This window comes from Mustela nivalis, assembly GCF_964662115.1.
Source record: "Mustela nivalis genome assembly, chromosome: 19".
In the NCBI taxonomy this organism is placed as follows: domain Eukaryota; kingdom Metazoa; phylum Chordata; class Mammalia; order Carnivora; family Mustelidae; genus Mustela; species Mustela nivalis.
This window is the reverse complement of record NC_139038.1, coordinates 9392716-9414665: the sequence shown is the minus strand read 5'-3', so window position 1 is coordinate 9414665 and position 21950 is coordinate 9392716. Positions and strand designations below refer to the sequence as shown.

Below are 21950 nucleotides of genomic sequence, written 5' to 3'. Positions count from 1 at the left end.
GGTCGGGCGCACACCCCCACCCCTGCCCCGAGGCCCCACCTCACCCCTGCCCGCCACCCCGGCCCCCGCAGGCAAGGAGGTCGGGGAGACGCTGCTGTACTACGGCTGCCGGCGCGCCGACGAGGACTACCTGTACCGCGAGGAGCTGGCCGGGTTCCAGAAGGACGGCTCCCTCACCCAGCTCAGCGTGGCCTTCTCCCGGGAGCAGCCGCACAAGGTGAGGCCTCGGGCCGGCCCCCACGCCGCGGTGCCGGGACCGTGCCGGGACCGTGCCGGGACCGTCGCCCTCACCGTGCGCCCTCACCCGCAGGTCTACGTGCAGCACTTACTGCGGAGGGACAAGGAGCACCTGTGGCAGCTGATCCACGAGGCCGGCGCCCACATCTACGTCTGCGGTGAGTGAGGGCGCGGTGGGGGGCGAGGCCGGCCGGCCCGTGGGGGGCCTTGCCCAGCGCTTTCCTTCCTGCCCCAGGGACGCTCGCAACATGGCGAGGGACGTGCAGAACACCTTCTACGACATCGTGGCCGAAGGGGGGGGCCATGGAGCACGCACAGGCCGTGGACTACGTCAAGAAGCTGATGACCAAGGGCCGCTACTCCCTGGACGTGTGGAGCTAGGCCGCCCGCGGGCCCCACAGCCCGGCTTCCCGGGATCCGCGCCCTCGCTCCCTCCCGCCAGTCTCCTGGGGGGTGTCCGCAGGGCCCCGCTCTGGGAGGTGGGCCGGCAGCGGGGACCGGTCCAGGCCCCGGGGTGTGTTCGGGGAACATTCAGGCCCCTCGGGGCTGTACATCCGGGGCTCTGCGCAGCTCGGCCGAGCCCCAACCCCTCCACGTTATTTTCAATGACTGTAAATAATTTTAAATAATCTCTGCTCCTTGGAATAAAGTTCTGTTTTCTGTATTTGCTATTGCTTGAGTAGGTCTGGGGTCTCCCCGCGTCTACTTAACTCAGAACCCGGAGAGGCCATGTGGTGGCGGCGCCAAGGCCCCGCCTGACCCTTCGGAGAGCACACACCTCGGGGCGCCTCTCTGCCACGCTTCCTTTATTCAGGCTGCCGGCCCCCCGCTCCCTGCAGGCCCGGCCCTCCTCTCCGGCGGCGCCTTCGGGGCCCACAGGGCCCACAAAACCCCAGGGAGAGCAGAAGAGACCCTCCCGCATGAGGCGAGCCCCCTACCGCCCCAGCAAAGGGGACAGAAGCCCCTGCCGGGCCAGGGGCACCGGAGGGAGCCGGGCAGGCAGGCCCAGACTCATTCTTTCTTGCTCCCACGCCTCTGGCTGTGGAATTTCTGGTGCACGACCCGCAGGGTGGTGAAGAAGTTGCCGAGGAAGAGCAGGAGGAAGGGGAAGCCGCACATGAGCACCTGCGGGAGGAAGCGGGTGAGGGCGGGGCCGGGCGCCCCTTGAGGCGTCCCCACCCCCCAGCCCAGGGCCCCGGGCTCACCTGCCACTCCTTGCACTCGGGGTCCCGGGCCAGGCTGAACAAAGTCAGCGCGTTGAAAAGCTGCCAGAAACTGGGAGGGATGGAGGGTTTCAGACAGAAGCCGGTCCCCGCGACGGCCCAGAGCCAGCGCGGGGGACGCCGGCCGGACACACGGGGCGGGGGCCGGGCAGGGACAACTTACGTGTCCGAAGAAGAGAAAGGGCAGCAGGAAGGTGAGGCCGCGCCACATCCAGGACTGGAAGCCCTCTGCGGGGGGAGGGGCGGACACGGCCTCAGCCCCGCGTGGTCGGGAAAGGCCCCCGTCAGGATGCCCGGGAGCGGAGGCCGCACCCGACTCACCCACAGTGAGGTCCATGGTGTGCCTCTCGCCCAAGGCCCGCAGGCGGTATAGACAGCCGCTCTGGTAGTAGTACTGCAGGAACTGCACGAAGCCTGGGCCGGGAGCAGCGGAACTGGGCTGGGGCCCAAAGTCCCCACCGCCCCCCGGCCTGCTCCCTGTGGGGAGGGGGTTCCCGTGTGGAGCAGCGCCCCCCGAGACACTCACTCTGGTACATGGAGAAGGACAAGAACTGGTTCCGGAACTTCTGGTACATGAGGCCGTCGGGCCTAAGGCAGAAAGCGGAGGAAAGGGCAGGTGGAAAGTCAGGGACACCCTGGGTCTACCCGCGCCCCCCTGCACCCCAACCCCCACACCCTGGGAGCCAATCTGGCCACTCACCACGTCAGCATGACTCCCGACAGGAAAGTGGACACGTAGTGATGGAAAACCCACCAGCCTTTGATCCTGTGGTGGGGAGCGGCGGTCATTCCGTCCCCTCGGCCCCGAGGGATCGGAGCTTGGGGACAGGATGCCAGGCTGCGGTGGGAGGAAGCCAGGCCCCCGCCCCGCCCCCGCCCCGAGCAGGCCCGCCCCGGCCTCACGCACCGGGAGCCGTTGTTGATGAGGATGCTCTCGCGGATGGTGAGCGTGCAGTAGTACCAGACCAGCAGGAAGTTGAAGGCGGCGTCCGTCACCCTGCGGAGGGCACAGAGGGTGGGCGCCGGCGCCGGCAGGGAGCGGGGTGCGGCCGAGCGGCAGGACACCCACCTGGAGTTGAGGAGGAAGCGGCAGGTGAAGGAGATGAGGATGAGGATGATGGTGAGGTAGAGCTTGAACTTCTCGTACTCGTCCTTGTAGGCGAACCTGGGGGGGCGCACACCCGGGGCACAGGCTGGGGTGCCGGAGGGAGGCTCCCGGTCCGGACAGGCTTCCGCAGGCGGCTCGGGCCGGCACCCCAGGGCTGAGCCTGGGAAGGGGGGGGGCAGGACAGAAAGGACCAGGAGGGCGGAGCACAGGGCTGGGACAGCACTTACTTAGCCTGCTTGCTCAGGAGTGTCACGTTGACATTGCCCAGGACCAGGCTCAGGTACAACCTGCAGGAGGGAGAAGCCAGGTAAGGAGAGGCCCCACTGAGGGGAAAGCCAGTGGCACAGAGCAGGGGGGCCACCTGGCCTCAGCCCCACGCCCCCAGAGGCTTAGGGTTCAGACCTGGGGGGCAGTGCAGACCGGCTCCACAGGAAGGAAACACGGGGCACAGCCTTGCTGCCCACTCCCCGGCCTGCTGCTGGCTAAACCAACATCCCCTCGTCTTCCCGCCAACCCCAGCTCCCCACCGAAGGGCCTCCAGGGCAGCCGGGCTCTCCCACCCCGTGGCAGCCGGCCCAAAGCTCCTATGGCCCCCGGGGGCCTGGGCAGCACTCGATGCCTGTGTGCACGCCCGCCCCCAGGTTCCCACTGCCTCCGAGAACCTTCTGTCCTGAGTCTGCCAGGGCACCCGCACCAGGGCCACAGCAGGGCCCCCTCCCGGGCCGCCTCCGAAACTCTGCTCGCGCTCTGACCCCGAGTGCCCGGCATCCCAAGCTGGTTTCGCCAGGCGGACCCTGGCCCTCACGGAGGCTTCCAGGGCCCCCCGACCCTGGTCTTTCCCGAGCCAGCCAGTCCCCAGGGCCCCCTCCCACGGCAGCCACTTTCTTGCCCACCGGACCACCCCCAGCCTCCTGCTGCCACCCCTCCCACCGACGGAGCCTGTCTGGCCAGACGAACCCGAGAGGCGACCACGTCCCATGTGTGCACGACACGGCGCACCCACTTGGGCTGTGGACACAGGTTCAGGGTAGTTAAGGGACTTGTCCCAGACCGCGAAGAGACGAGGGGGTACAGCAGGCACTTGGCCCAGCCGCCTCTCGGCGTCGCCACCGGCTCCCTACACCCTCCCCGTCCAGGCTGACATCTCTGAGGGGGTGGGGGGGACCCTCCTCACCGGCTCCAAACACTCTCCCACTGCAAGTGAGAAGGGCCCACGCCCTGCCCTTCCCACCTCCCCAAGGGTGTCCCTTTGCTGGGTCTGTGCTCCGGGGCCCTGGCCCCGGCTCTCGGCAGGGAGAGGCGCTCCAGTCTTCCCTGGGTACCGAGTAACACCAACCCCCGAGCGTCTGCTTCTGCTCACAGCTGAGCTTCTGAAGAGCTGCCGCGCTCGCCTGGCCCCCCCAGCTCTCTGTCCCCCATTAGCAACCTCCACCTCCACTGTCCTGCGGAGCGCTCCACCCCCGGGACGCCCCGGAGACGCCGCCCCTCCTGTGTGGCTCTCGACCACCCCCCACCCGGGCCGTCTGAACCGAGGCTACTGGCCGCCCCTCACCCCCGTCGTCCCCGGGGACATGGCCCTTCGCAGCCGTCTTGCTGCCCCAGGCCTCCGCTGGGTGATCTTTCCTCACCCTAGGGTTGTGCATTGTGCACTGGCCCCTGCCATCCCCCTCGGTGACTGTGGCTGACCTGAGGGTCGCTCTGCCCAGCCTGCTGGGCCCGAAGCCTGGCTTCGCCTCCTGTCTCATCACCACCTGCCACCCTGAGCCCTGGCCACGCACGCGCACAGTCTCCACCCTCCCGCGCCTGCCAGGCTCCCTCCTCCTCCCTGACCTCCAGGCTGGGCGAGGTGTCCCTCACTGCGCTCCCCCATTCCCTGTCCTTCGGCCACAGAACACCCGTCTCCGGGAGCTGTCACCGTCGCTCGAGCCATCTCCCCAGCCTGACGGCTCAGCCCCCAGCGGGTCCAGGGACCATCTGCCGGCCGACTGACGGGGCAGAGGAGCCCACGCTTCAGGCCGCTCTCCCAGGGGCATCTGGGCACTGGGCTTGGGGGAAAGGGGTCTCACCCATTCTTCTTGGGCAAATAGGCCTCCATATCGAAGAAGAGTCCCTGGCGCTCCTTGATCTGGTTCTCCAGCTCCTGGGCGGCCTCCCTGGCCCCTGACTGCAGGGAGCGTTTGCATCTGTAGGTTGGGGCACGGAAGCCAGAGTCAGGGCGGTCCCCCCTCCCCCAGGGTATCACATAGGACACCTGCGGGGCAGGAGATGCACATGGCCCCACGGGGCGGGGAGAGGGGAGAAGCCGTGCCCTGGGACACTCAGGAGTCAGTGCCTGCTCTCCGCGCACCGCAAATCGGACCCCCAGCCTTAGGCTAGGGGGTATGGAGGCTTGGGGGGGTCACGGGGGAGGGGGGTCCTCACTGTTTTAGGACAAGAGCAAGCTCCTGGAGCTGCTTCTTCTGCCGAGTGATGGCGCCGGTACAGCCGTTCTGCAGCTTGGTCAGCTCCTCCAGCTTCAGGCGGTACAGCCGGTGGGTCTCCTGGGGAGCAGGCAGGGAGCCAGAGTGAGCTGGGGCCTGCCGGGTAGAGAGCGGGGCTCCCCGGGAGGGTCTGAGCGGGAAAGGAGTCAGCCAGCCGAGGGACCCCCTGAGATCGCCCTCGCCCCGAGGCAGGCCAGGAGAGGGGTCTCCCCCTGCAAGCCCAGAAGCCCTCACAGCAACAGACCAGGTCCCAGGAGCTTTGCTGAGTCTCCGCCCACCTACTAGCTGTCCCCACCCCTCAGTCCCACCCAGAGTCTGGCTTCCAGGTGCAAGGGTCTGCCTTCTGGACCAGTCAGGCTGCCTGAAGCCACTGTGGTTCTCTCAGACCCTCCTGCCTGCCCAGCCTGCTGCTGCAGGGGGAGCCGGGGCTGCCCCAGCAGCCTGCCTCTCAGGTTAAAGGTCACCAGGCTTCAGCGCTAGAACTCCTGCCGTGGAGACCAGTCCTTTTACCCCTCCCCCCGCACCTTTGCCCCAAGCCTCCCAGAGCACTTTGCCCCGGTGGGTGAGTTTCCAGAAGAGCAGCCTGGTGACAACCAGGGGCAGGGTGAGGAAGGTCAGGCCGGGGTGGCCAGGCTGAGAAGCAGGTCTGCCCGGCGGCACTCGGGCAGGACCACTAGCCTGAGCAGCCTTGGTCAGGCCTGGGGGCGGCAGGAAGGGGCTGGCAGCCGCCCAGGAAAGAGAAAGGCAGGACGAGTCCACAGCTGTCCGGGCTCCGTCCTCCCCCGGTCTTGTTTCTCGTGCCCTGCAGGGGCCACCACGCCCCGTAAGAACCCAACACGGGCCACATCTGCCTGCCAACCACTTCTCTCCTGTCTGAGACCCGCCGCCGTCTCCCTGCTGCCTCCCCACAGAAGCGCACGGTCCACACGAGCCAGATCCCCACGGTTCCTCCCAGGGGCTCCCTGGCCGCATCCGAGAGGTCCCAACCCCGCCCAGGCCCACGAGCTCCCTGGAGGGTCTGGTCCACCCGCTTCTGCCCTCCCTCGCCTTCCAGCGGCCACACAAGCCTGCCTCGGCGGGTGCTGTCCTTCAGGCTGGACGGGCGCCGCCCCCACCCAGGCATTGCCCCGGACACTCGCCCTGGCGGGGCCAGGCCCTCGGGACCGCTCCCCCTCCGGGCCGCTCCCCCGCCGCACTCAGCCCAGACCCCAGCGCTGCCCCAGGGCGGCTCCAGCCACGCCGGCGCCCCCAGCATGTTTGCTGAGTGACTGACCCAAGGCCGGGCCCGGCCGGCTTCGACTCAGGCGGCCACTCCCCTGGGAGAGGACGGGGCTGGGTCAGGGCCGCTTTCCGGGGCCTCCACGAAGGCCCCAGGTGCGCCAGGCTCCGCGGGTTTGCGCCGGGGTCGCGGCCGCGGGGGCAGCGCCGGACACGCAACCCAGGCCGAGGGGAGGGTCCCGGCTAGGACCCCCGGGACCCGGGGCCTCGCCACCCTCTGGAGCGACGCCAGGGCCCACGACCCTTGACCCCTGAGCCCCCCACTACCTGACCCGCGGCTGCCCGACCCTTGACCTCGAGCCAGAGAGCCGCGGCTCAGGGCCACTGGGCGCCCGCACCGGCACTCACCTGGATGCTCTGGAAGTCCTGCTGCAGCTCCTCCCAGTCCCGCAGGCAGTCCCCCAGCGGGCCCGGGGCCGGGAGATGCATGGCTGCCGGGCCACGCGCCGGACAAGCCCAGTCGAGGACCGCGCCGCAACCCCGGCCCGCCCGAGTAGCCTCCGCCGCCTCCGCCGCCGCCCCCGACCGCTTCCGGGCTCGCGCCGCCGCCGCCACCAATGGGAAAAGGCCTGCGGCGGCCAGCGCGCTAGCCCCGCCCCCGGCCCGAGCCAATCGGGGCCCTGGGCGGGGCCGGGGCGGGGCCAAGGGCAGCAGGGGGCGCTCACCCCGCGGCGCTCGGCGGGCGGGGGGCTGGCGCGGTGGTTCCCGGCCGGGGCTCGGCGGGTCGTGCCAGCCGCGTGCGGCGGCCCACAGAGCTCCGGCCCGTCGTGCTGGCAGTAAACCGAGACGCACGGAGGTGACCCCGGCCTCGAAGACTCTCGTCCTTGGGAAAGCGGCGCCTCTGCAGGGGGAGGATTCTGAACCTCTCCTCTACGGCGGCCGCCGGTCGCCCTGACCCTAGGCTCGCCCTGACCCCGCGCTCGCCGCGGCGGGTCTTCCAGAGCCCGCAGACGGCCGGACCTAACGCACAAGCTATTCCGCATCGTGCCCCTGATGGAAACTTCCCAGGGCTCTGCCCTGGAGCCCCCAACCCACAGAGCCATCGCTTGCAGCCAGTCTCTGTCCAGGCTCCTGTCCTAACTGATCCCAAGCCTGAGTCCACGGGACAGCTCTTACCTTAGAGCAAAACCCCACTCCTTGAGGGCTTGGCTTCCGTAGGGGAGAGGGGGGGGGGGACTCCCCCCTCCTGCAAAGAGTCCTGGGAGGGAAGATGACCTTCACCTCTCTGTCCCTCCCCAGCTGCGCACAGGGGGCAGGGAGTGTCTGCTGAGTGACGTGGACATCCTAAATTCCCTGTCAGTCCCGACGCCTGCCCTCTCCCGACTGGGGCTGCGGGTGCAGCCAGCGCTGGGAAGTGCGTTCTGAAGAACAGTCCCTTTAAGACCTGAGGAATTTCTAGAAACAGGGGTGAAGGAGATAGGAGGGGTGGAAATCTCTTCTTGAGGAACCCAGCCAGGAGGAAACGAGTGGGAGGAAGGAAAGGAAATCCGAACATGGCATCGACGGGCAGAGTGGTGGGGAGGGCTGGGACCCGGGGTGAGACAAGACTGTATTTGTGCCAGGAGCTTCCCAGCGCTGCAGAGCCTGGCACCTGGGCCAGGACTGGGCCCGGAGGATCTCCACCCGTGCACGGGCACTGCGACAGCCTGTGAGCCAACCAAAGACAGGAGCTCCTCCCAGCCAGCCTCCGAAGGTCATGGGGGCACGTGGGACAGCTGCTCAGAAGCTCAATGCTCTTCCAGAAGCAGCCTCCATCGAGTTGGGGGGGGACCCTGGGACGGGGGTTCTCCCAGAGTCTGGGCAGAGAACACCTGCTCCAGGGTGTGGACGAGGAGCCAGAGCAGAGCTCCAAGAGGCTGCAAGAGGCTGACACAGGACTCCAGGCGGCAAAGGCCTTCTCTTTCCACACCAACCCAGTTACACGGCCGGGCCCACTCCCCCCGGGCGGCCCTCAGGACCCGGAGCTGGACCACAGGGAAGATCAGTAGAGCGGATCCAAGATGTCTGTGACGGAGTCTCCGAGGATGACCTTCTCCCACTCGGACAGCTGAGCCACCAAGCCCTGGCTGGGATGCACGTTGTTTTTGCACTTCTTGACATGGGCCCAGGACTTCTGTCAATGCAAGGAGGAGAAAGCTGACTTCGGGATGGGATCAGGGCCTTTCCACCTACATACAGTGGCGGGACGAGAGGCATCTGCCCAGGGGCCAGCAGCATGGCTTTGCGGCGGGACACAGAGGCAGCAGCAGGCCGGCGCCGATGTAAGAGTCATGGGAGCCGCGCTCTGTCTTGAGCAAGTCCCTCTGCTGCTGGACATGGAGGCAGGGACCCCTCCTACTTCAGATGGCCCCCGTGAAGCTTCAGACAACGTGGGTGAAAACTCCCGTGGGCAGGAGCACACCACGGCCGCGCCCGGCACACAATGCCACCTCGACGAAGGTTTGCACTGTGAACGGATAAATTCACGGGAACGGGAAGAGCACTGTGGGGGGAATTCTCCAAAGGAGGGAAACCGGAGCCGCTTGCTCTCAAGTGTCCACCTTAAAACACAGGAAGGAAGAGGACAAGCCGGTCTCCATCTAGACTGAAGCCAGAGGAAACAGGAAAAGGTCAAAGCGGGGCCTCAGCAAACTAGGAAGAGAAAAATGCACCGGAACGTAATAAAGGCCATAGATGACAAGCCCACGGGTGACATACTGGTGCAAGATGGAAAGCTTTTCCTCTAAGATCAGGAAAAGCACAAGGATGCCCGCTTTTATCACTTCTGCTTAACATTCTACTAGAAGTCCTAACCACCAAAGGGGGGGGGAGCGCCACAGGGAGTCCAAATTGGAGAAGTAAAATTACCTGTTTGCAGATGACATGGCTGTATGTGTAGAAACCCTTTAAAGATTACACCGAAACAAACATCTGTCAGAATAAATGAATTTAGCGATGTTGGCCCATTACAAAATCCCACACTCCGAATCAGTTGCCTCTGTATACATTAATGATGAAATCCGAAAAGCCAATTAAGAACAAATTCCACTTTACAATGGCATCGAAAGGAATCTGATTATTTAGGAATAAATTTAACCAAGGAGGTAAAAGACCCGTACGAAGCATGATTGGAAGAAACTTCAAAAGACACAAATAAATGGGAAGACATCCTCTGTACGTGGCTCAGAAGACGATACTGTTAGGCTGCGGGGACTACCCAAAGCCTCTGTAGATTTAATGCAATCTCTACCAGATCCCAGCAGCATTTCTTGCAGAAACTGAGAAACCCATCCTGAACTTCATATGAAATCGCAAGAGACCCCAAATGCCAAAACAATCTTGAGAAAGGAGAACCGCACTAGAATTCTCGTGCTTCCTGATTTCAAATCTCTGAAGTTATTACAAAACTACAGTGATCCAACCAGTGTGGTGTTGGCACACAGACGGACATTTAGACCAAAGGAACAGGACAGACGGCCCAGAAATAAGCCCTCACACGTAGGGCCAAGTGGCTTGAACGAGACTGTGAAAACCATTCGGAGAGGAAAGGGCAGTCTTGTCAACAAACGAAGCTGGGAAAGCTGGAAATCTACACACAGAAGAGCCAAGCTGGACCCCTATCTCACAGCATGTGCAAAAATCAAAATGATTGAAGACTTAAATGTGAGAGCTTAAACTATAAAAATCCTAGATAAAAACAGAGGAGAAATGCTTTATAACTTGGATTTGGCAATGATTTCTCTAAGACATCAAAAGCACAGGTGATTAAAAAATGGGCAAATTGGGATGCCTGGGTGGCTCAGTCGGTTAAGCCGCTGCCTTCGGCTCAGGTCGTGATCCCAGGGTCCTGGGATCGAGCCCCGCATCGGGCTCTCTGCTCAGCAGGGAGCCTGCTTCCCCCCACCCCCTGCCTGCCTCTCTGCCTGCTTGTGCTCTCTCTGACAAATTTTTTTTTTAAATCTTAAAAAAAAAAAAAAAGACAAAGTGGACTACATCAAAATAACGAACTTCTGCTTAGTCTCGGGAAACAGAAGGTTGCTGGGGGCTGGGGGGAGGGATGGGGTGGCTGGTGATGGACATTGGGGAGGGTATGTGCTACGGTGAGTGCTGTGAATTCTGTAAGACTGATGATTCACAGACCTGCACCCCTGAAGCAAATAATACATTACACGCTAATTTTAAAACTTTAAAAATAACAAACTTCTGGGGCGCCTGGGTGGCTCAGTGGGTTAAGCTGCTGCCTTCGGCTCAGGTCATGATCTCAGGTTCTTGGGATCGAGTCCCGCATCGGGCTCTCTGCTCAGCAGGGAGCCTGCTTCCTTCTCTCTCTCTCTGCCTGCCTCTCAGTGTACTTGTAATTTCTCTCTGTCAAATAAATAAATAAAATCTTTAAAAAAAAAATAATAACAAACTTCTATACATCAAAAGACATGATCCACAGAGTGAAAAGGCAGCCACAGGATAGGAGAAAACATTGCCAAATCATGTATCTGATTTACGTTCAGGTGTTCATATGAAGAATATAGAAAGAGCTCCTCAAATTCAACCAAAAAAAACCCCAAACAATCCAATTTAAAAATAGGCAAAGAACTTGAATAGACATTTCTCCAAAAGACAGATAAATGATCAATAAGCACATAAAAAAATTTGCTCAACACCACTAATCATTAGGGAGATGCAAATCAAAACTACAATTAGATACCACCTCACATCCATGAAGATAATTATTATATTTTTTAAAAACCAGAACACAACAAGCATTGGCAAGGGGGTGAAGAACTTGAACCCTTCTGCACTGTTGGTGGGAATGTAAAATGGTGCAGCCGCTATGGAAAAACAGTATGGAAATTCCTCAAAAAATTAAAAACAGAGGGGCGCCTGGGTGGCTCAGCTGGCTAAGCGTCTGCCTTTGGCTCAGGTCATGGTCTCAGGGTCCTGGGATCGAGCCCCACATCGGGCTCTCTGCTCAGCGGGGAGCCTGCTTCTGCCTCTTCCTCTTCCCCCTCCTACTCCACTCACACTCTGTCTCTGGCTTTCTCTCAAGTAAATAAATAAAATCTTTTTTAAAAAATTAAGAATAGAGATACCATATAATCGAGCTATTTCACTTCCGGGTACCTACCCGAAAGAACTGAACCCAGGGTCTTGAAGAGATGTTAGTACACCCGTATCTGCAGCAGCACTGTTCACAGTGTCTAAAACATGGGGGAACCCAAGCATCCATCAATGGACAAACAGAAAAACAAAACGTGACATACATACACCACGGAATATTATTCCGTCTTTAAAAAGAAGGAAATTCTGACACACGCGACAATATGGATTTTCTCAACAATTATGAGAAGTGATATAAACCAGGCAAAAAAGAGACAAATATTGTATAATCCACTGATAGGAGGAGTCTAGAGTAGCTGAAATCACAGACACAGGGAGCAGAATGGTGGTTGCAGGGCTCGGGGGTGGGGAGAACAGGAAGTTACTGTTTAATGGGTACAGAGTTTGTTTTACAAGACGAGAAGAGTTCTGGGGATGGATGATGCTTAGAAAGCATTTAATACCACTGAACTGTACACTTTTAAAAAAATGTTTTAGGGACGCCTGGATGGTTCAGTCAATTAAGCGTCCAACTCTTGGTTTTGGCTCAGGTCATGATCTCAGGGTCATGAGATCAAGCCCCTGTCAGGCTCCACAGTCAGTGTGGAGTCTTCTGGAAATTCTCTCTCCCTCTGCCCTGCCCCCCACTTGCACATGCTCTCTCTCTACAATAAATCTTAAAAAAAAAAAAAAGTGGTTAAGATGCTTAATGTTACATTACGTGTATTTTAACCCAATAAAAAGAGAGAAAAAAGCTACAATGAGATACCAGCTCATACCCATTAGGATGGCTATTATTTGATTAAAAAAAAAAACAACAATAGGAAAATACAAGTGCTGGTAACGATGTGGAGAACCTGGAACCCTTGTGCGCCATTGGTGGGAATGTAAAATGGTGTAACTGGCATGGAAAACAGTATAGGGATTACTCAAAAAAGTAAAAATAGAATTACCATATGATCCAGCAATTCTACTCTGGATATTTACCCAAAATAACTGAAAGCAGGTGGCCAGTGGGGCTTGTGTTTATGGGTTTAACAGCACAGTGGCAAAACAAGAAATAATTCATCTCAGGGTTTAGTGCAAAAGGAGCAAACAGGCATGCCTATCTTCTGGTCTTTCCCTGAAAAAGATGTATTTACATATTTTTAAGTCTGCTTCCAATCAGCCTGAATCCAGGTGCGGACTGAGACCATCCCCTTTAGGGCAATGAAATGTCCTGGCAAACCTTCAGCTACTGGGAGCCGCTAAGAACAAAGCAAGCTGGGAAATGTTTGAGAGACCACCAAGAACTAGGAAAGGGTTGAACCAGAAGGTTCATTTCTGACACAAGGTCACTCTTTCAAAGGTGGCTGTTTTCCCTAATGCATAGAAACCAACAGCGTCAAAGAAAACAAAAAACAAAAACAAAAACCAGGAATACAATCAAATGAAAGAAAAAGATAAAATCTCATATGGGGCAACTGGGTGGCTCAGTGGGTTAAGCCTCTGCCTTCAGCTCAGGTCATGGTCCCAGGGTCCTGGGATCAAGCCCCGCATCAGGCTCTCTGCTCAGCGGGGAGCCTGCTTCCTCCTCTCTCTCTGCCTGCCTCTCTGCCTGCTGGTGATCTCTCTCTGTCCAATAAATAAATAAAATCTTTAAAAAAAAAAAGATAAAATCTCATAAAAACATCTTAATGAAACGGGGACCAGTGATTTACCGGATAAAGAGTTCATGCCATAAAGATGCTCACCAAGTTCCGGAAAACAATGCATGAACAAAATGAGAATCCAGCTAAGAGAGAGAAAACGAAGTACCCAACAAGTCACAGGGTTGAGGAATACGATAACGGAACTGAAAAAATACAATGGAAAGATTCAACCACAGACACATGAAGTGCAAGAAAAGGTCTGTGGACTGAAGGATGGCGGAGCAGAATCAAAGCAGGAGAAGAGAAGAAAGGAAGGAAAAGAAAAAAGAAAAAAGAGTGAGCATATCTTAAGGGACTTACGGGCAATACCAAGAGAATCAACATTGACATTACAGGGGTCCCAGAAGGACAAGAAAGAGAAAGGGACAGACAACTTCTCTGAAAAAAATAATACTGCATACTTCCCTAGCCTGGAAAAGGAAATAGATACCCAGAGTCCAAAGAATTCCAAAAAAGATGCACCCAAAGAGATCCACACCAAGCCCCATCGCAATTCAATTGTCAAAAGTTAAAGACAAGGAGGGAATCTTGAGAGCACCAAGGGAAAAACAACTTGGTACACAGGAGGGAAGCCCCATTAAACTCTCAGCAGATTTTCAGCAGAAACCCTGCAGATCAGAAGGAAGTGAGGGGATAGATTCAAAGTGCTGAAAGGAAAAAACCTGCCCACCAAGAATACTGTACAGAGGGGCGCCTGGGTGGCTCAGTGGGTTAAGCCTCTGCCTTCAGCTCGGGTCATGATCCCAGGGTCCTGGGATCGAGCCCCACATCGGGCTCTCTGCTCAGCAGGGAGCCTGCTCCCCCCACCCCGCCTGCCTCTCTGCCTACTTGTGCTCTCTCTGTCAAATAAAAAAAAAAAAAAAGAGTTGAAGACGTTAATCACCCCTAGACCAGCTTTACTGGTCTTTACTTCTTTAGGCTGAAATGAAATGGCACTGACTAGTAACAGGAAAACAGGCACCCATAAATATCACTGATAAAGTAAAATTCAGAATAATCTAATGTGGACATGGTGGGTTCACTTATAACTCTAGCATGAAGGTTCAAAGACAGAAATAGTACAAACAGCTGTACCTCCAATAATTCTGTAATGACATAAAAGACAAAAAGATGTAGATTGCAACATCGAAACCACAAAACGTGGGGGCTGCGGAGTAAAGATGCAGAGCTTAGGCTGTGTGCAAATTTAAGTTGTTATTAACTAAAGACAGACTATTATCGGGCTCCCTGCTCAACGGGAATCCTGCTTCTCCCTCTGCCTACTGCGCTCTCTCTCTCTCTCTCTCTCTGACAAATACATAAATAAAATCTTTAAAAAAAAAAAAAAAGAAAGAAAAAGAAAAAATAGACTTTAAGACAAAGACTGCAATACGAGACAAAAAATGTCATTATGGAATGATAAATGAATCCGTTCAACAAAGAGATATAACATTTATAAATATTTATGCACCCAACAAAGGAGCACCTAAATATACAAAGTAAATATTAATGGACCTAAAGAGAGAAACGAACAATAATATGTTAATAGTAGGGGACTTTAATACCCCACTTTCTTTCTTTTTTAAGATTTTATTTATTTGTTTGAGAGAGAGAGAGCATGAGAGGGGAGAAGGTCAGAGGGAGAAGCCGACTCCCCATGGAGCTGGGAGCCCAATGCAGGACTCGATCCTGGAACTCTGAGATCATAATCCAAGCCAAAGGCAGTCACCTAACCAACTGAGCCACCCAGGTGCCCTAGTCCCCCACTTTCATCAACAGATAGGTCATCCAGACAGAAAATCAATAAGGAAACACTGGCCTTAAATGATACAATAAGCCAGATGGACTTAACAGACATTTACAGAACGTTCTACCCCAAAGCAGTAGACTACACATTCCTCTCAAGTGCACATGGAACAGCCTCTAGGACAGATCACATGTTAGGCCACGAAACAAATCATAATAAATTTGAGAAGACTGAAATATTATCAAGCATCTTTCCTAGTTTTATGGTATAAAACTACAAAGTGATTTTAAGAAAATATTGGAAAATGCACACATATATGGATATTACTGAACAACCCACGGGTCAATGAAGAAATCAAAAGAGAAACCCAAAATATCTTGAAGGGTACGTGGTTGACTCCGTTGGTGGAGTATACAACTCTTAATTTCAGGGCTGTGGGTTTGAGCCCCACACTGGGTATAGAGATTACTTAGAACCTTAAAACCTAAGAAAGAAAAAATGAAAAGGAAAAGGAAAAGAAAAAGAAAAAAAAAGGCCTTAAAGTCTCCATCAAAAAAGCGTTAGCGCTAATGAACAAATTCAGTAAAGTTACGGGATACAAAATCCATGTACAAACATCAGGTGTGGAGCACCTGGGTGGCTCAGTGGGTTGAGCCTCTGCCTTCGGCTCAGGTCATGGTCTCGGGGTCCTGGAATCAAGCCCCGCATCAGGCTCTCTGCTCAGCAGGGAGCCTGCTTCCCCCTCTCTCTCTGCCTGCCTCTCTGCCTACTTGTGATCTCTGTCTGTCAAATAATTTTTTTTTAAAAATCTAAAAAAAAAAAAAATGACAGATGTAATATGTGCATTTTGCCATTATGGAGGGGAAAATCCACAGTACCCTGGGCAGAGCTATGTAGTTGCAAGGTTTATTAAGTCCTGGTCAGGTCAGATTGGTTCACAACCCCTTTCCAGCCCACAGAGCACCTGCTGGGACACAGCGAACACCTGTGGGTAGAAGCGGTTTGGGGCGGTGTGGGGAGTCATGGCCAGGTAACTCTCAGAAACGGGCGGCAGCCAGCTCACTGCCCGATTCTTCAGACGACAGGCCAGTGCTCCCCCTGCTGCCTTGGAGCCCCGTGGAAAGCCCAGATTCTGAAACTAACTGGGTCATGTGGCTTTGGATTCTGCTACTTACAACTGGGGGGCCTTGGGCAAATTATTCAGCCTCTCTAGACCTCCTGCCAAACAGTTAATAACATGCTGTGGGGTCACTGGGTTTTCAACACATATGAAGTCCTCGCAAACACAAGTGGGAAGCCCTCTGCCAATGTTAGCTAGTACAATGCCTCAGCAGTTGGTTTGTGTTTTTGTTCTTTTTTTTTTTTTTCCCCCTTTGAAGACCTTTAAGGAACAAAGTTATTCCCAGTAGGTTAAAGGAGCTGAAATAGGTTTCTTAAGGGCTCGCTGGCTCTGGGAGCCCATCCACTCTTGTGCCAAAGCTTTGAAAGCCAAGGACAGGCACAGTGGCCCCGGGGATTCCTCCAGTTCACCCCTCAGCTTCCCATTCCTGGTCTTGGTACCCCAAGGAACGGAGTAGGGACCATAAACCCCAGGAAGCAGTATATTGCCCAAGAGTGGCCCACACTTTGCTCCCCTTTTTCTTGCCAGTGCCCTGGGCTCTGACCATCACCTCTGAGCTGCCTCCAAGACCACAAAGACAACAGGCGGGGGGACCGTCTCTCTGGACCCCGGGAGGCAGCAGAGCTGAGCCCCGTTCAACCTCTGTCAGCAACCCAGGGCATTGCTTGGTAGCAAGAAAACCTAAGCGCCACCCAGGACTGACTCAGTCTGGAAAGGACCCAGCAAGGTCCCCGCGGCAGTCCGTCCTGCCCACAGCTCCTTCTGTCGCGAGTTCTCTAGACGGCGACTCTGGGCAGAACGCCCAGCAACAGGACTTTCCTGTGCGTGAGGCAGAGTTTGCTGCCCCAGGATGGGAGCCCCGGGGCTTCTCCCAAGAGCAAGGACGATCTGGCCCTCAGGGGCCCAGGCGCCTGCCCTCCCACTGACCACTGAGCCGGACAGCCACACCCGGACGGGCCTCAACCTCCCTCCTGGGGTCATGCGGGGGCCAGTAAAGGTCAGGGTGCGGGCCAACACGTGCGCTGTCACCAGGGGGGCCTGGCCCTCGCTGCTGGAGAACTCAGAGCCAGGTGGGAGTCCTCGCTCTCTGTTCTCGGCCCAGCCAGCTCTGGAGGCCACTCGGGCCATGGCTGGCTGGTCAGGGCTGGGGAGCATCACGAAACATCAGAGTTGCAAGGCTGTCAACCTTGTCGTGCCCAGATGTCCCTGTGAGTGATCAGGGAGCCAGGACCACCGCAGGCCCCGGGGCTCCAAATGGCCCCATTCAAACTCCAGGCGAGTTCAAGTCCTGGAACGCCCCCTGCAGGCAGAGAGCTCGGCCTGCCTCCCCCCAGCTCTCCCTGCTTCTCTTCCTCCGGTTCCAGCTCAACAAGGCAGCAAAGGAGAGGATGTGCGAGCAACTTCACCCCTCCCCCCGGCACACCCCCAGAACACTCCAGCAGGCAGGGACCCCCGACCATTCACCTTGCACAGGGTGAGACCCGGGCTCTGGGCCTCGCTCAAGGCCTCATGACTCTGCGTCCACTTTTCTCTTTCAGTCGTGGTAAAACAGACGTTAACAGAGAACAGCCCATTGTCACCGTGTTTGGAGCTACGGTTCAACGGAAGAATTCACCACGCTGTGTGACCGTCACCACTGTCCACCTCCAGAACGTTCACATCCAGGAAACAACGCCCCATTCCCGCCACCTAACGTCCTCCTGGTTCATTCACGTGGCAGCAGGTATCAAAATGTCCTTCCTTTGTAAGGCTGAGGACTACTCCGTAGTGTGGAGAGATCACCTGTGTAGTATCCTGTCGTGTGTCGTGGACACCTGGGTTACTCCTACGTCTTGGCGATGGTGAGCCCCGCTGCTACGAACAGGACCCCGCAAACATCTGAGCTCTGGCTCTGCTCCCTTCGGGTGGGTACCTCCCGGTGGGATTGCTGGCCATCTGACACTCTTCCTAGCCATCAATTTCTCCAAAGAGCACAGGGGGCCAATATCCAAAACCATTGGCAATGGGCTTGACCAAGGTCATTCTTGGACCCTCCCCTTCCTTCCAGCATAGCCGCAGGCATACAGGGGAGTTTTGGGGCTCCACTGAAGCCCTCTGAATTCTGGCACAAACTATGTCTCCCTGAGGGCCAGCCACCATCTCCTCGTGCTGTGGAAAGAAACTGGCCTCGGCGTCAGGAGCACTGGTTCCATGGGGTTTGTGGTGACAGGTCTCTAACCCCCTTCTCCAGTCCGGATTAAGACCGTTGGAGCAGGTGCCCTTGGAGCCCTGCCAGGGTCATAGTTCTCCGGCTCCAACCAATAGCCAAAATGCACCTTCCTTGGAGAAGGCTGAATGGACCCTGGTAGACAGACAGACAGCAGCGGGGGACACGCAGATGTGCTGCTGGCCATGGCCTTGCCCAGCCTGAGTCCCTGGGCCTGTCCCCTACGCCAAGCCCCAGGCCCTCATGCAATAGCCTCAGCCTCTGGCCCGGACCTTGGGGACCTTGACCTTGGGTGTGCTATGCTGGGTAAAGCACTGGACGTGCAGTTCCCTTTCCAGATCCTTTTCTTCCCACCTTCTAGTTAGGGCCGCCTTCCTCCCAGGTCCAGCTCTGACCCTGCCTGCTTGGAGGGAGCTGCAGTCCGAGCCTTGACCAGGCAATGCGTACCTTCAAGGTCTGCTCGTTCCAGTGCATGAGGAAGGCCAAGATGGCCACGCAGCCGCGGTTGATGCCCAGGGTGGAAAAGACCAGGATGACCGAGCCAAGCTGGAGGTGAATTTCTGCAAAAGGAAAGAAAGGGGTAGGAGGCCAGTGGGGGCTTGAATGTGAGTTGCTGCGTTCAGTGGGCCCGAGGTCCAGGAGCGAGTTCAGACCCAGCACAGCAGGGTCCTGGCTGGCCATGTCACCTCTCTGGGACACGCTTTTGTCACCTGGCAAACAGGGACCCTCAGACCTCACTGGCAGTTGAAGAGAACCACCCTGGGGGGTCAGCATGATCGTGCAAAGGTCTTTTCTTGGCTCTCCAGGCTTCCAGCCCAGGAAGCTCCACCACCAGCTGGCCTCTCCGGCTGGGATGGACGAAGGGATGGTCCCTCCACACACACCCCCAACCCCAGCACTCGGGGACCGACAGAGGCAGCGTGGCCTGGCCTAGGTGTGAACCCTGACCCTGCCACTCACAGGGTGTGGGGCCTGAGCGTGGTACTCCAAGCCACCGTTCTGTCAACTAGAACCGGGGGGGTCAGTAGACTACCTGTGAGACTACTTATGAGACTCTGTGCTGTACCCAGCCTAGCACCTGGCCCAGGGAGGTCAGCTATAATCACACCTAAAGAAGCCCCTGAGGCTATCTTGTAGGTGCAGAGGAAGGCCAAGCTGGCTTCCTAGGCTAGTCCCATCACCCCCCAAGCACCGGAGATAATCACAGACCGTCAGCACTGGAAGAGGACCACGAGCTCATGAGCCAGTGCCTCATCATATGGACAAGGAAACAGAAGCACTGAACAGTTAAGGGCTCGCCCAGAGCCACCCAGCAAGGCAGGGCTGGAGAGGGACCCTCTCGGCCATAGGGCTCTGCCACCCTGCGGCAGGACACACGGCCAAGTGGCAACCTCAGATCCTAGTCAAGTGATAGCTGAACCTCCTGGGCAGATAAGGGACGTCCTCTTCCAGCCCCCACAGGCGGCCAGGAGAGCAGGGGCTGCACCGTGGTACAGCAGGTAGTCCCAGGCCGGGGCCCTGGACCCGACTCGACCTCACTCTCTCCAGCCACTGTGCTCTGGGGCAATCCTGAGACCCGAATGACTGACAGTTCCACCTTCCATGAGCGGTCATGGCCAGGTGTGGTGGGAGAGCTAAAGGAGCACTGTGCACACATGGGGGGATCGCGGAGATCAGAGCTGGGAGGGTCCCAGAGCTTTCCTTCTACCCTCCCCCCACCCGCAGACCAGACAGGAGGGTAGGGACGGAGCCCAGGCCCGAGCAGGCCTCCCTGAACGCCTGCACCCACAGTGGACCAACAGGTGCTCACTGACCAAGAGGCTCGGTGAGGCCAGGACTGGGGCCTGGCCAGACCCTAGAGGGCCTAGGAGTCCAGCCAGGGCCACAACACGGGGCACTCAATGGGCAATGTGGAGCTCTTATTCAGCACCATGTCCCCCAAGGTAAATGTGTCTGTCCACACTCCGAGAGCTCCCGAGGGCCAAGCTTGTCCTGGGGCCCGGCTGCCCTGGCTGGGCTGGTGCTGGGCCCTGCCCTTCCTCTCCTCAGTGCTGGCTGTCACCCTCAGGAACAGGCCTGTGGACAAGGTGCCACAGCCCCCTCTGGTCCCTGGGCACAGGCCAGCCACTGCCTGGTCAGAGATCATTCCTTACCAAGGAAGTGGCAGAGGTGCCGTAAAAAGGGGTAAATGTTGGCTTCTGGGGAATCTTCTATCTTGATGTGCAGAAGTTTGTCACTGTCATCCACGAAACTAAACAGAAGGAAAGCCCAGGAAATCAGGCAGATTTGCAGACCGCCCCCCCCCCCCCATCCCCACCAGAGTGAGCCTCGTGCAGACGGGACCACATGGAAGGGATGTCGAGGATAAGTAGGTAGGCAAATGCCGAGCTGTCTCAGAAACCGGCACCTGCCTCGTGGGGGTGTCCGTTCGGTGAAGTCCGTTACTCCATGGAAAGCATTTGGCAATCCGCTTGGCACATAGTAACTGCTCAATAAATGTGACATCATTATCGTCAACCACTCATGGTGCTTCCTTGGAGTATGGTGCAGAAGACCAAATGAGGAAGGGAAGGAACCGGTAATGAGCTTGGAGAATGAACCTGCTATGTTGAATGGAGAAAGCCAGGTAAGAGCGATGGAGAGTGTTGGGGTGGCGGGGGGCTCTCTGAGATGGGGTGGTCAGGGAAGGCTTTGAGCAGAGGCTGAAGGAGGTGACGGAGCAAGCCAGGCAGCCATCTGAGGAAAGAGGGTTCTGGGTAGGGGAGAACACAAGTGCGAAGGTGCGGAGAGGCAGCATGTTTAATGAATTCAAGAAACAACAGAGAGGTGAGTTGCTAGAACTTCTGAACAAGGGGGAGAGAAGAGGGGGAGGAGGCATGCAGCAGGTTCTATGAGAAGAGGCCTACAAGGAGCCTGCAGAATGTGTGGCACATAGTATGTGGGCAATGTTAGTTATGAAGACTGGTCTGCTGGTGACATTGGGCAGCATGTAGACCTCTGTAGCATGCAGAAAGCTGCAGCAGATTCAGAAACAAAAAGAGGCTGGTTTAGTTTCGGCACTTACAAGAACAATTCCCATCCATCCGTCCGTTCATCCTTTCCTCCCTATCTCTCACTCTCTCTCTCCCTCCCCCATCTATCCATCCATCCAACCAACCATCAATCCATCCATCCATCCATCCATCTGTCCATCCAACCATCCATCCATCCATCCATCCATTCATCCATCCGTCCATCCAACCATCCATCCATCCAACCATCCATCCATCCATCCATGCATCCAACCATCCATCCATCCGTCCATCCAACCATCCAACCATCCATCCATCCATCCATCCAACCATCCATCCATCCATCTGACCATCCATCCATCCATCCATCCATACATACATACATACAACCATACATACATACATACATCCAACCATCCATCCATCCATCCATCCATCCATCCATCCGTCCGTCCGTCCAACCATCCATCCGCCCATCCAACCATCCATCCATCCATCCAACCATCCATCCATCCAACCATCCATTCCTTCTTCCCTCAGACACTCAATGCCTACTGTGTGCCAGAATTTGAGCTGGACCTTAATGGACAGAAGCTGAACCAAAGAGGGCTGGCATCTCCCAGCTTCAAGGAGTTCCCAGTCTAGTGGGGGAGGTGGACCTAGAAAGAAATAGCCCCAATCCAATGGGCTAGGTTTACGGATAAAGCCCTGCACATGATACTGGAGAGGAAGGGCAGGGAGAAGACGAGGAAGCTGGGGAAAGCTTCACAAGGTAGGAGGCATCTAGGTGGAGAAGG

General features: G+C 56.9%; 3 protein-coding genes across 9 annotated transcripts in view; 1 reads left to right on the top strand and 2 right to left on the bottom strand.

Moving 5' to 3' along the window:
* POR (cytochrome p450 oxidoreductase) overlaps window positions 1–901 on the top strand; it is a 69053-nt gene extending 68152 nt beyond the window's left edge. For all 3 annotated transcript variants that reach the window (XM_082712585.1, XM_082712583.1, XM_082712584.1), the window contains 3 exons: window positions 72–217; window positions 311–395; window positions 473–901. In XM_082712585.1, the coding sequence (XP_082568711.1) occupies window positions 72–217; window positions 311–395; window positions 473–618 (377 nt within the window). In that variant the 3' untranslated portion in view covers window positions 619–901. The remainder of the gene's footprint in view (window positions 1–71; window positions 218–310; window positions 396–472) is intronic.
* A 127-nt stretch (window positions 902–1028) lies between these two features.
* On the bottom strand, window positions 1029–6870 carry TMEM120A (transmembrane protein 120A). The gene is made up of 12 exons (XM_082712598.1): window positions 6675–6870; window positions 4990–5108; window positions 4635–4751; window positions 2796–2855; window positions 2530–2625; window positions 2368–2457; window positions 2161–2226; window positions 1987–2048; window positions 1782–1874; window positions 1624–1688; window positions 1443–1511; window positions 1029–1362 (listed from the first exon to the last, which is right to left on the bottom strand). The coding sequence occupies exons 1-12, from the start codon at window positions 6753–6755 to the stop codon at window positions 1249–1251; spliced, it is 1032 nt and encodes a 343-aa protein (XP_082568724.1). The 5' UTR covers window positions 6756–6870; the 3' UTR covers window positions 1029–1248.
* Window positions 6871–8204: 1334 nt separating this feature from the next.
* STYXL1 (serine/threonine/tyrosine interacting like 1) overlaps window positions 8205–21950 on the bottom strand; it is a 62701-nt gene continuing 48955 nt past the window's right edge. For all 5 annotated transcript variants that reach the window (XM_082712595.1, XM_082712596.1, XM_082712594.1 and 2 more), the window contains 3 exons: window positions 20296–20393; window positions 18590–18702; window positions 8205–8439 (listed from right to left, as the gene is read on the bottom strand). In XM_082712595.1, the coding sequence (XP_082568721.1) occupies window positions 8308–8439; window positions 18590–18702; window positions 20296–20393 (343 nt within the window). In that variant the 3' untranslated portion in view covers window positions 8205–8307. The remainder of the gene's footprint in view (window positions 8440–18589; window positions 18703–20295; window positions 20394–21950) is intronic.

Bases quoted from the DNA above. Each gene is read 5' to 3' on its own strand.
- TMEM120A (XM_082712598.1), bottom strand. From the start codon at position 6,755: ATGCATCTCCCGGCCCCGGGCCCGCTGGGGGACTGCCTGCGGGACTGG. The intron at 2,626-2,795 runs GTAAGTGCTGTC...GCGCCCCCCCAG, and splicing joins CTCCTGAGCAAGCAGGCTAA to GTTCGCCTACAAGGACGAGT. The intron at 2,227-2,367 runs GTGCGTGAGGCC...TCCCCACCACAG, and splicing joins CTCATCAACAACGGCTCCCG to GATCAAAGGCTGGTGGGTTT.